The sequence below is a fragment of the Carya illinoinensis genome, chromosome 7 (assembly GCF_018687715.1).
Source record: "Carya illinoinensis cultivar Pawnee chromosome 7, C.illinoinensisPawnee_v1, whole genome shotgun sequence".
Taxonomy (NCBI): Eukaryota; Viridiplantae; Streptophyta; class Magnoliopsida; order Fagales; family Juglandaceae; genus Carya; species Carya illinoinensis.
In genome coordinates this window covers 42,397,436-42,410,911 of record NC_056758.1, presented here as the reverse complement: position 1 = coordinate 42,410,911, position 13,476 = coordinate 42,397,436, and the positions used below count along the sequence as shown (strand labels likewise).

Here is a 13,476-nt window from a genome sequence, read left to right as displayed (position 1 = left end):
TTGATAAAAAGTGGTAACAATATGCTCCATTGATAAGAGAAAATATTATAAACTTGTACGTAAGGATTTGAAATGGTTTAATTTCCAAGAAGCATCGAGCTAAAAGCAGATTATAGAATTGGCAAGTGCTGTATCTGATTATGAATCTGGTAGCTCTATTGGATCCCCCTATAAACAATGAGTACCGTCCCACCACCAAAGAAGAAAAAGGTAGAAGCCCGAAAGATATCAGAGGAATAAAAAGCTCAGTTACCCTATCCTATACATTGATTATGGGAAAAAAGAAATTAACACCAATTCCAGACTCAACATCATAGCTCTCTTTTTGCTTCTGGATTAGGTTCTCCAGCTTGAACAGGGTTGCTTGAATCTTTTGATATGATTTTGTATTGATGTCCCCCTACAACAACAGTTTTTAGCAATCAATAACAGTAAAATGGGCAGGTGATTAAAAAAAGGAGAACAGGGGATTTGGAAAAAGTCCTCATGCAGAACCTATAATGACCAAGTTTGCTGATATGATTCTTAAAAAAAATAAAAAAATAAAAGAAAGGAGAAGAATCAATACTTCACTTGGAAACTCCACACTCGTAATCTGTCTACTTTCCTAATAAAAGACTCGGTCCTTCATGCCTGGACGGCAGAATTAACTCATTCATGTAAACCAAACTGGATGTCGCATATTTCAATGTGTCAAACACGGCACCTCCAGTACATGTAACTAAATTAGAGGGTCACCTGATGGTGTGGGTATCTGATCCCCAAAGCCAACTCCGTGATTAGGAATGCCACCGGCAGATAACCTTCCGCGAAACTCATGTAATAGTGGCGTATTAACCGCCATACCTGTTTCATTGTCTCCACCAGGCTTGTTACTTTCACCACCTGGCCTCACAGATTTGGAGTAGGTTGTCGACCAAGATCCTCCATTGGATCCAGCTAAGGCCATTATAACGTCTGCCTGAAATATAAGTGGTAATCAAATAGTGATCGTGAATTTTCATGTCCATTGAATTATTTCTGGTACTCTTAACTGCATAAAATCTGATGACACGAGAACTGCCTAAAAATCCTAGGAAACTTATAAGTGGACAAAATGTGCTAGCTTTAACTTCAAATGTTCCTTTAAGTCTTGCTAGCTTTAACTTCAGCTGTCCCTTGAGAACTGGACAAAATGTGCATTTTGGAATTTAATTTGTGCCTCCAAAAGCTACATGGTATTGCATACTCACCCTGAAGTAGGTATAAACCAAGGGCTTTATTTGGTAGAGCATATAAAAAGCTCAAAAAAACTGAAGTTTTTTCTTTTTCTTTTTAATTTTCTTTAACAACCCAGTTTCCTTCTGATTTTACAACAAGATCCTTGATGTTCCACATCAAATTATGGTAATAATGAACTATGCCAACTTTTGTGTACTTGCGACAGAGAGGTGGAAAAAAGAAAAATTATCTTTCAAGGGCAGAGAAGCCCAAAAAAAAAAAAAAAAAAAAAAAAACAATTTAAGAAAGCATGATAAGTGGCATATGAATAAGCAATTCTTGGCCCTAAAAATGTCCAAAACCATGCCCTCATAAACACCTTCATGACCTCAAGGCAGTAATTGCATGATTCCGGCAGTCATCATCAAGGAAATTCCACATTTTCCAGATAAACAATCTTCATAAAGCTTCTTCAAAATTTCTATTGTCACATATGTAGTGTCATTGCTGCGTAATGAATTCTTAGTAACAGCAGACGCCGGATTGCTCCTGAATCCAACAGCAGCACTGGGGTAATCTAATAAAATTAAGTTATGTCCAACAGCCATGAGCTTATGGTGGCACCTAAGATATTAAAAAGATGTTCCAATTTAATACAACTGGTGTGTACTAAGCAAGTCACACCAAGATTTAATGGTACACTAACACATTCTGAGAGAATGGAAGGCTAGTTACCGACACCTGGGAACTCATTACAAGGAAATGTAAGCCAATATTTTTCAACGGAACAGTTGAGTACAAGGCCGTTTGCAAGTTATGGCACAAGAAATTGATTCACCAACATAATCCAAGTAGGTCAAGCAAGCACCATAAGCTTATTCAACTAGGAGATAGCAGAATAACATGTTAAAAGTTTATTCATCTTCCTGACACTAAAAAACCAATAGTAGCAACCAGAGATGCCTCTGCTATTGGTAGACAACCAGAATACAAACCTTGTTCGGATGAACGTCATCAAAAACATGAGCTTGACCACCATAAAATATAGTCATCTGTCTACCAGCAGATGCCGACCCAAGTCGACTGCAATCACAACAGATGCAAATGCATAGCATCAAGTATGCCCCCCTCTTGAGATGAAAATGCAAATGAGATGTGGCAGAGGATAAATAGTATTAACATTTACCTAGGAGGAGCAGAAGATTCTGGGTCTAATGTGTTAGTCCCGGACTTCTGTCTGCTGCCACTTGGCAGCACACCAGATGAGTTTCTCTCAGAGGCACCACTAGTGGCATTGATGGAACTCAAAACTACAGGGCCTTTGATTCCAGTTCTTGATCCCTCATCAGCAGCTGACTGAGAGATACTTGAAGGACCAGCAGTGGCATCCCTGAATCTGTTTGAAGGCACCTGATGCAGTATAGGTCCAAATTGACCCCCACGTGGGGGGTATTGTACAGCAGGGCCAACATTCATAGAGGCAGGCCTTTCCCATTTGGAAATATTAGCATCAGTTCTACTGCCAGCGGGAGGTTGAAACACAAGAGATGCAGAAGTTGGCCTTAGTGGGTGCATTCCAAAGAATACTTCATCATCATTGGACCTTCTGTGTTGCTCCCCCCCAGTCCCATTTCGAAGTAACTGCAGTAGAACATTATATCATTATTATAGAAGCACGAACCCCTAAAGGGTCTGTGGCTTGTTCTGAGAATGGGGAAACAAAAGTCATTACAAACCAAACCTTAATCAAATGCGAGTTCTCAAGGGGATCATGATCCAGGTTTATGATCCCATCCCTAAATGAACCCAAAAATGCAGAGTCGGGGTTGTTTCGCTTACTTCCAACTATTCTGTTGCTTGTTTCATGCCCAGAAATATCACTCCTTGGACCATAGAATGGAATGCCCTCAAGATGATTTCCAGCCTGTCTTTCTATTAAAATTGATGAAGAAAATGAATCGAAGTTTGATTCTGATGGGTAAAATCCCGAATCTAGAAAATTAAGATAATAATAACAATAACAAGCTTTCTTAAATGCCTGGCAGCTGAGCAAAACAACGAGAACTAAGCCTTCAGATAAGTAATGCCCATTTATGGAGGTCAAAGATGGAAGAAACCACTTAAAAGGAAATTAATAGAAACAAAACAAGGCATGCAAATCATATTATCATCAGACCGCAAAGGCTAGGGAGCATAGCTGCATAAAAAGATGCTTAATTAGAGTACTTCTTGCTTTCTAACGAGAAGAAGTTATCAGAGGAAAATAATAAACTGTCCATACTATACTTTCAACATTTTAATTCATCAGGATTAGCAAAAAAATAAATAAATAAAGAATCACACGAAACCACATTGAAAAGGAAAGACTAAACACTACAATATTAGACCCGTTCACAGCGAAAAAAAAAGAGCATAGAATAAATCATTGTCCCAGAGAAAGGAAAAATAAAAAGTGAAAAGGTATAACAGATACAACGTATCCGTAATAAAGCAAAGAGAGAGGACCTAGAAAGCAACCAAGCCCTGACTGACTTCACTTGAACCAACCTAAAACAAAGGTACCCACCGCACTATGAGAGAGAGAGAGTGAGTTCCTACATCACCAGATGAACTCTCCACTTGATTATAGGGACACACACACAAGCATACGGTGTTACCTCCAGAGAAACTAATAAATTTTCTACATTCCCCAGATGACTCTAATTAACAAGAGGAAAAAACATCTTTTTAAAACGTCAAATAATAGGAAAGCCAAAACAAAACCACCCAAAAAATACAGAGGACGTGAGAATAAAAAAAAGCAGCCACTGATCAACAAAGAGGAGAGCGAGTTTGAGTGACTCACCGGAACCCAGATCAGAGGTGGTGGAGATGAGGCCACGGCCACCACCAGAGGAAGCCCCTAGAGAGGCCGAGGCAGAAGGCGACTCCGCAGCTTTGGGGTTTAGACCCACAGGCGAATCGGTGGGTTTCTTCATGCCCAGAAAGTCATGGAACATTGTCTTAGATAATTGTCCTTGTTGGCTGTGGCTTGTACTGTTACCACTAGTGTTGGTACTGGCATTGTTGGGCATAGTGTGCTGCTGAGCCATTATTTGCACGGCCATTTCTTCTCCATCCTCATATTGCTATTCTGAATAACTTCTCTAGTGAAGAGAGAGAAACTAGAAAGACAGAGAGAGAAAAGACCGCACGATTTTCTGAAAAGGATCAAAAAAAGACAGCGAAAAACAGAGAGAATCAGGCTTTCTGAGAGAGAGAGAGAGAGAGAGAGCGCAATAAAAAGCAAAAGGTTCTCCTGTCTCTGACTCGCCCAGTCTCCCTCCTTCTGTCTCTCTCCCTCCCTGTTTGTGAACCATATAATCTCAAATTTAAACTCGGAGTAAAAAATGTACTTGTTTGTTGATTAATAAAAATATATAGAAATTTTGCAAAAGAATGTAAATTGTTTGTTGAATAATAAAAATATCTATTAATTTCGTAAAATCATGTAAATTATTAATTTTACCTTCTAAGAGCATTGACATTGTCTCAAGTCAAATTTTAACTAACAAGAATAAAAATAGTTTGCATCGGAGTAGTTAAAACTTCATGATTTTAGTTTTAAGTTAAAGTAATTTAAAAATTTTCAATATAAAAGAAATTATTAAAAAAATATTATTAAAATACATAATATTATTTTAACTTTGTAATAGATAGTACAATGTGTACTAGTTTCTTCAATGGTTGCTCTAACAAATCATTCGATAACAATACAATATAACAACTAGTAGAAGCTTGGACTATTGTAAAATTAAAAGTATTTGGACCGTTTTAACTCACAAATTTTCCAAGAAAAGAAAAAAAAAAAAAAAAAAAAACTCACAAATCTTCACATTTCTTTAGATTTGGAATTCTTTTAACATAATTTTTTAGCTCAGGCCTTTTCCTTCTTTCCTATAAATAAATTAATAAAAAAAAAAGTTAAAAAATGGGAGCCAATTTTCTCATGGAGGAGAATGTAGTTTTCTTGATATATAAACCGAGAAAATAATTAAAAACCCTATTTTAAAATGAAATGGGAAAGCTTCTTGAGTATGGTATTTCTATGTGTTGTTTCAGAGGCATCCATCCCTTAGGAGTAGAGGATATCTACTAAAACATATTGCATGAGCTCAATAATCCAAACACCCAAGTTGAAGTTCTCATGACTCTTATGTGATTTCTCCAAAGAGGAAATCACACAAATGCAAAAGCACTTCTGCTAAAAGCTTAATATAATACCAATTGAAGACATACCAATGGCGCTTGTGCCAGTTGCCACCTCCACTCATGGATGCTGCGAGACTGAATCTTGGCATGGGTTTGATCTCCCCAAATCTACAAAAGAAATGCATAAAAATGACCCATAACCTCAATTCCAATTAAAAATAAATAAAAAATCACGAGGATGGTTATGATGCTTTAGACCATATACACATTCGTCATCTTTATATCCTAATCTTAGAAAGATTGCAATAATGTGAGAGGACAAAGACTATATATATATCTTATCCTTGGAAAGTCGAGTATTAAATAATGAAAGCCCCTATAAAAGAAGTGCTTGGAAAAGTAGAGGCGTGTAAGAGAGGAATTGGCGTTGGTACCATGTGGCTGTGATGCATTTGCATTTTGCATTAACAATTTGCAATTGCAAGTAGAAGAAGCAATTGCAAGTAGAAGAAGTAATGGCCACTTTGGAATTTGGGTACACACACACAGATTCTCTCAAGTACACTTGTTGACTTCTACCACTCCTTTTCTCCAACTCTTCGTTTGAAGCTAAAGCCTAAGCTCATCAGCCACCATATCCTTTAATTTTATTTTTTCTTTTACGAAACTGTCCTCGATTGTCTCCAACACCACTGCATGATACCAACCCATGCAATTAATCGGACTGTTGGAAGTGGGGGATTATTATTAGCCATCAACATCTTGAAAATGAGAATGAGTTGAATCTGTTTCTGTTTCTACGAATTCCCCCCCAGTGTGGACCATACGATTGTTTCATCAGAGTTCTCTCATTTGGATTGGATCGGATTCCCAACTCATGCACGCCATGTTTGAAAGCGAATGAAGGTTACGCCGAATGGATACTAATCAATCATTCATTCTTGTGAATTTTAAGAAGAATAATGTTACATACAGTTACTTTTATATATTTTATGCGCATTCTATTAATGTGATTGACTATATCAATTTTTTTTAATACTCAACCAATCACATTAATGATGTGGACAAAATAATATAAAAAATAATTGCACGTGAAATTTTTATTTTAAGAAAATCCCTATTTTTAAAAAGAAAAAAATCATTTTTAGTGTTGATTGGAACCCATCCATCCAAAAAACGAGAACAGTTTGAATAGAGCAGTTTTGCTACCGCTATTGTTTTCAAAGTTGCAGATTTCAAATAAATATGGACGTTGAAGAATCATTTGGTTTTGGAAGATGGAAAAACATTTCATGATCCACGGGCTAGACTTCGAAAAGGATCATTCGGTTGTGATTTGTCTACATCCATGGGCCTCTCTCTGGTCCTGTTCAAAGCCCAAAATATTAACCTCAGTAGTTGATACTCCTTATATATATATATATATATATATATATATATTAACAAAGAATCTGAAAGCAGGAGTATACGAAGTCCCCAACTAATTATTAATAGGGACAAATTCAAGATGCCTTATCGCTAGAATAGCACAAACAAATTGGAAATACTCCGAATAAATCATGTCTCAGATGTTTCACATGAAAGTTAACTACCCCGCATTCTCTCTAAGTAAAGGTGCCTGTTTCCCTCGTCTTAAAATGTATGTGAAAAAAAAAAAAAAAGATACCCACCCAATCTTCCTAATTCCTTCGCATTTTTCTGCATTAGGGTACACATTAAGTTCGTCTTTGAAGTAAATTCCATTACTAAAACCATCAATCCATACACCAAAGTCCAGCTCATCACATATATCAATTAAAAAATCAACAAATTCGGAAATGAAACTAGGGTTTCGTACAAAAAAGTACCATGGCATCCCTCAATTAGCTCGCAATGGTTCACTCGAGGGAACACTTGGGATTGAAACTTTTTAATACGATCTTTGTGCTTTGACGTTGTCGCACTGGGGGACAATGTGTTTGATGAGAATAGGCAGGCGTCGGGCGGAGAGGTAGGTGATGCTAGTCAATATGGGCAGGCAAAGTGCTTGAACTCAGCCCATCCTCTTTTTGAAATACTCTTGTCAGATAAATGATATTTTCAATCTAAGGGTGTAAGTGCCATACAATTTTTTTAAAAAAATAAGTGAATATGAGATCTATATAAAAAAAATTAATTAATTTTTTAATAATAGACCTTATTTTTTTAAAAAATAACTGTGCAAAGTTTGTACACTACAACTACACATAATATTACTCTTATTGTTAACTTGTTACTGACAATGATTTTTTAAAAAAAAACACTATAGACACAAAAGAATTCCACACACTCGTGTGGCACATTACTACTATGCGCTGTTTCTCTCTTCTTCTTCTTTTTCCTCCCCCACCCCCTTCCACGTGCCTTTGCCCTCATCCTTCTTTCCCTCTACCCTTCCCAACCCCTCCCCACCCCTTCAGCCCAACCGAAATAAAGGTGAAGGTGAAGGGTGGCAAGGAAGGTGGGGTGCAACAACAACGTCAGTGGGAAGTGAGGAAGGTTTGACGGCGACATTGGTGAGAGAAGACGACGGTGAGGCATAGGGAGGAGGGGAGAGTCGCGAGAAGAAGGGGAAGTGGGAGAAAAAAGATAGGAAAAAAAAAAAAAAAGATAGTGTGTCATATCAGTTTGTAAGATCCTTTTGTATCTCTAATAACCCTCTATTTTAAAACATAAATATATATGTATATATATAAATTTACAACTCTTTTGTAATTATTATAATTACCACCCTGTTCAAATAAAAAGTAATTACGTAAAATTGAGATTAATTTTGTTGAAGTTACACAATTATATCGATTTAATATGCATTGTAAAATAATTAAAAATGTATAATTGTCTCTTTTCTTCTCTCTCTTTTTATCTCCCTATCTTCCAAACAAGCTCTTCCTCTTATTAGGCACCAAATCATATAGAATTATTTTTGGGTCATGGCCTCCATCTAAATAAAAGAGAAATTATATAAACAAGTTGACATTAAAGACTACATTACTAAAAAGATAAGAATTTAATGTACAAAATAATTTAATTTAAATTTGTTTTATAAATCAAATTATGTTGTCCCACTGTGTTTATGTGATGCCATTTATTAATCCTTGTTTTTTTCCTTAAAAAAATAGGTGATGAACCAAAAATTAGGATAATGTCAGATCATCAAAATGAGTTCTGGAATCTGGATTTTTTTAATAAGGCATCATTTGGTTACAGAATCTTATAATCAAAAGCATGGCCCTCCCCATAACCTTTTAGAGGAAGCAGGCTGCAGCCTAACACCTCTTCCCCCACGGACCACGGTAGCAATGGAAAATATAGGATCAAAACTAAAGTTACAACTGGGCTGTCATTGGACAATCCAAAAAATAATTTCTCTTAACCCAAACAACAGCCGTTTTGGTACATTTCTGTTTAAGTGCCATTTCTTCTGGTTTCCTAGCAGTAACATCAGGAAAAGAGAAGAAAGAAAACCTTGAGAATGAGAAGATGGATTTGTAATGGCACTTAACAGGCAATTGAGGTTGCTAAAGGAGCTACCACAACAGCAGCATTTCCGGTTATTGGCTGGATACTGGCTTTTTTCTCTAATCGATCCCATGCTTCCTTCCGCTTTTCAGCTTCCAAGCTTAGCTTTGCTTCTTCCTCCTTAAAGTGAGCATGACAGGAGGCGAAAAGCTCCTCGTCCATCTCCATGAACATGTTTCTAACATTTAAACTTAAGTTGAGCACTGCTTGGTTCCAGTGGGTCTGGGCATTCCTCTCTAAGGCTGGAAATACCACAGGAAGAATCACCATCCGGTTATGTGCAATCAAGTTGACAATGTGATCGTTGTTCCACAAGAAAAGGGCCCTTTCGGCAACCTGAAAAAATTAGTTGGGGGAAAACTTTGTGATTTCTTTCCTCAGTCGATGAAAAGACATGCTTGATCAAAAGCTATTAAAGGAAAACAAAATACATTTTTTCTCTTCTTCTCTTTTTTCCCAGTGGCTGGGTGGGGACAGTTGCTCAAATAAACCAACAGAAAGGAAAGATGAAACCGCAGCACCCAACTTAGAATCTCATGTTTCACGTCATAAGGCAGAAAATCTGCATCATTATTGGCGGATGTAAAAAAACCCTTGAAACAGCTCTAGCCAAGATTTATGAGGAATCAACTAACTCCAAAAAACTGGAATAATCCGCATAAAATTTTGGCATTTGCGGTCCTGAAAGACCATTTCTGCTCAATGTGCCTAAACCAAGAAGATAATCCTCGATTATCTCTCAAAACTCCCACAAGACACAGAAATCACCACAATAAAGTTTTCACAAGCTTTCCACTACTTGTATAAGTAACCCAGAAGATGGGGAGGGGAACAAGAAGAACGAGAAGTCCAATAATGATGGTCTGTGTCTGACTATGTAAGATGGCAGCTCTTTTCTAATCACACAAGTTTAATGAAGTTCCTTCAGACTTGACACTAAATCTCATAAAGAAACCAGTACAAAAAAGATATACTTCCTTCCTCTAAAGACGAACCAAATTTTAGCTAAAGCTAAAAATTTTGCATTAAAACCTTCCACTGTAGCTCTTGAAAGTGGTTTGATATCAAAAAATGGTTTTTGAGGGAGCAGTTCCCATCTGCCGGTTATAACCTAATTTTTTTTTTTTTTTTTAAATAAGTCTAGACTATATCATTTTTTGTAGGCAAAGATGTAATTTTTTTTTTATTTTTTATTTATATATATATAAGATGTAAGCAAATACATAACTAATGCAGTCAAATAGGATTGGACCCATGACCTCATCCTCCTTTATTTATGACGAGTGAGAAGCACATCTATTCAAGTGATGACCAAACTTGAAATAACAAATGGTTATTAAAGGGAAGTACTAGTATAAATTTGTGAAACTACTGACAGTCTGACAGGCAATTTTACAAGTAAACAGAGCCAGTAACTGGAGGCACCAAAAAACCTAATAAAGGTTTCTAATTTTCTTTCAATAATGGAGATTGAGAAAAGAATGGTGGTTATAAACAAAATATACCACTTTATTATAGGTAAACAAGAGATTTTATTCATAATGCAATGGGCATAGCCCAAGCACACAGGACCCATATATGAGTAACACCTAACTAGGATAAATTATACCATCTTCAAACAATGAATGATATAATTAATAGTGATCCTATTCCGACCAACCAGGAAACCTTGTATCAAGTTTCTCATTTTGCATCTCAAGAATTTCAACCAAAATCCTGTCACCAAGGTGTCAAATTATGAAACTCTTCATGCCAGGAGTGACCGGAAGGCACATACACTTCTGCCTATAATACCTAGCCTTGCGCATTCACCTCAATGACATGCCAAGCCAAACAAATAGACCTCATCCCACAACTAGCCACCTGTAATAGCCTATAACTGCTAGTGTCATGCTAGGTCCTATGTACTTGCCAAATCATCAGTCTTTCGTCTCTAAAGCTCACCTGCACCATAGTGCAATATTGATTTCAGTTTTAAACACACGTGAAATTTTGCCATGTGTGCACATAACACCTTCATTTGGTTAAGGTCAATCAATCTCTCATGGGTACTTTTGTTTAGGTACTCTAGAGTCAAAACTAAAATAATGTATTGATAGGTAAGTAATGAAATATTTATAACTCTTTTACAAATATTTTACATTCCATTTTATAATCAATCAATGTAACTGTGTCACTCCATCAAAAACATATTCAATTTTACATAACATTTGAAATAGAGTCGTAAAATAGTTGTGAAAGAGTACTAAGTTCATCATTTTCCTTGATAGGCGCCCACCCTCTAGTTGCCAAGATTATATATTTTATATATTTCAGGCCCCATATACTTGAGTCAATCATGGGCTATACGAGCTGTGAAAATTATTGTATCAAAGTATATCATCTGTATAAGGAACGCAAATTAACTGCCCCTGGATTATCTCAGATTCTCAAGCAACAAGCAAAAGAAAGTTATGAAAGGAAAGAATACCTGGAAGTGGAAACTATTAATGCAGCATCCAATCCGCCAGAACAACGGCACCATGACTCTCTGGAATTCCACCACGTTGATTGCTTCCAAAATCTCCTCTATCTCTCCCAAAAACATCACCTCCTTCTGACTGTTCGACACGGGCCAGTACTTCAACAATCCCCTTAGCACCATACTCGTCAACTTGGGGTCCTTCTCTAGAAACTGAGTGACGCAGTAGGACAATTGATGAAAGTAAAGCCCCAAGGACTTCGGCTTGTGCAGCGGAACCAACACCCTCCGTATAAATATCTTATGCTCCTCTTTCAAAGGCAAAGCAAACCCACTAATTATGCTCCCAAAAATCTCTAACAACTCGGGAATCCCATTGTGTCTCTCGGTCTCAAACACAAATCTATAAAACACGTTGTTGATAGCCTTTCGAATGAAAGGTCTATGAGACATGAATTTCCCATAAACCCTATGCAGAATGGTTTTCAGGCACTCCCTTTCTCTGGGATCCTCGGAATCAAGGAGCTCGAGCAACCTCAGTATAAATGAATGGTCTACGTACTTCTTCGCTACCTTGCTGTCGAGGCACGAGGAGGTGATGAATCTAAGCAGTAAATCGTACACCAAATGCAAATGCGGCCAGGCAGGGTCGAACACCGGCTCCTCGTCGTCGTTCTCGCCGCCGTTCAAGTTGGATCGGTAATTGGGCGGAAAAACCCTGAAGAGGTTGGCGGCGCACATTCTACACATGGCGATGATGGCGGACTCTGTGAACCGGGTCGACCCGGATGCCACGAAGTCGACGAGCTCGATCAGGGTCTGTCTCTTCAAGTCCTTCTCGACCGAGTTCTTCGACGGGTCGGTGAAATCAAAGGTGACGCAGCAAAGGCTGACCTTGCTCACGAAGAGGTTCATCTTCTCAGCGTTGGGCACGTCCCTGAAGGGCACCAGGGGCTCGATACCGGCCACAACACTGGCTGGGAACACCGCCGTGCGTTTCGTCGCGTTGTTGGATCTCGCCGACGTGGATGAGGGGGACGAAGTCCCGCCGTTGGATCGAGGGGTACGAGCCGAGTTGGACCGGGGAGAGTCGGATTTCGACGACGACTTGTTCCGTGGGAGTTTACTGAGAATTTGCTTCAACATGATGGCGGTCTTGAGAATATCAACCAAAGACCCGGGGCTTTCAGATCAAACCATCAAGGGTTAAATTGATATAGACGACTACGAAAATTCAAACAAGGGGAGCGGCAAAGAACCCGGGATCTTATAGTCATGACAGGAGGGAAAACGGAGCAATGTGAGACACTCCTAAATGACCCCCGCGTCGTAGAAGTCTGGGGCAGGGTGGAAATTTTGGGATTGCATTGGGCAGCGACGAAAAAACAGATCTTGAACGTACGGGTGGGTTCGATATTTTCGGAAAACCCAGAATCAGACAAAAAAAGATTTTGACTTCCCTCGCTACAGAACGAGAGGAACAACAAAAGTATAATATTTTAGGTTGTGATCGCAAAGTTACATCCTTATTCTTCCAATATCCTAACAAAATTAGATAGAAAAAATTAATATGGAGACATAGAGGACGAGAGAGAAATCACAGATATACCTAAATATATAATGTATATATGCAATTGCAGAAAGAGGGAAGAAATTTCGAAAATAGAAGCGACAGAGATCTAGGATAATATATGGTTAAAGGGGATTGGGGGCAATGAAGGTTTTTGAGCTCTTGAGGGTTGTTTGATCTCCTGAAAATACAAACAAAGGACCAGGTTTCAGGTTTTCTGTTTTCTCGCCTGAGGAGAAAATTGTGGCTTTTCTCGGGAAAAAAAAATTGCAGGTACTTCTCAACTCTCAAGACAACAAAAAATATATATTATGTATTTTTAGTAAAAACAGTCTTTTTCGTTTTAGAGAGAGCGCTGGACGGTAAGGATGATAACCAGGTGACACGTTTTGCCGTCAGATGGGATGTGAAAAATATTTTAAGAATCAATTTAAAAAAAATAAATTTAATTCTATTTTTGTGGATGGCTTTATCATTGTAATATTCTCTTTTATATTATTTAGAATCTGAATAACGA

At 37.8% G+C, this 13,476-nt stretch overlaps 2 protein-coding genes across 2 annotated transcripts; both read right to left on the bottom strand.

The window, feature by feature from the left end:
* LOC122317493 (protein TIFY 8) lies at positions 1-5,706 on the bottom strand. Its single transcript, XM_043134612.1, has 7 exons — positions 5,479-5,706; positions 4,046-4,400; positions 2,942-3,132; positions 2,387-2,841; positions 2,196-2,283; positions 739-961; positions 1-400 (listed from the first exon to the last, which is right to left on the bottom strand). Exons 2-7 carry the CDS (start codon positions 4,305-4,307, stop codon positions 312-314), a joined length of 1,308 nt encoding a protein of 435 aa, XP_042990546.1. The 5' UTR covers positions 4,308-4,400; positions 5,479-5,706; the 3' UTR covers positions 1-311.
* A 2,862-nt stretch (positions 5,707-8,568) lies between these two features.
* On the bottom strand, positions 8,569-13,246 carry LOC122317492 (serine/threonine protein phosphatase 2A 57 kDa regulatory subunit B' kappa isoform-like). The gene is made up of 2 exons (XM_043134611.1): positions 11,399-13,246; positions 8,569-9,264 (listed from the first exon to the last, which is right to left on the bottom strand). Exons 1-2 carry the CDS (start codon positions 12,533-12,535, stop codon positions 8,908-8,910), a joined length of 1,494 nt encoding a protein of 497 aa, XP_042990545.1. The 5' UTR covers positions 12,536-13,246; the 3' UTR covers positions 8,569-8,907.
* Between the last annotated feature and the right edge of the window lie 230 nt (positions 13,247-13,476).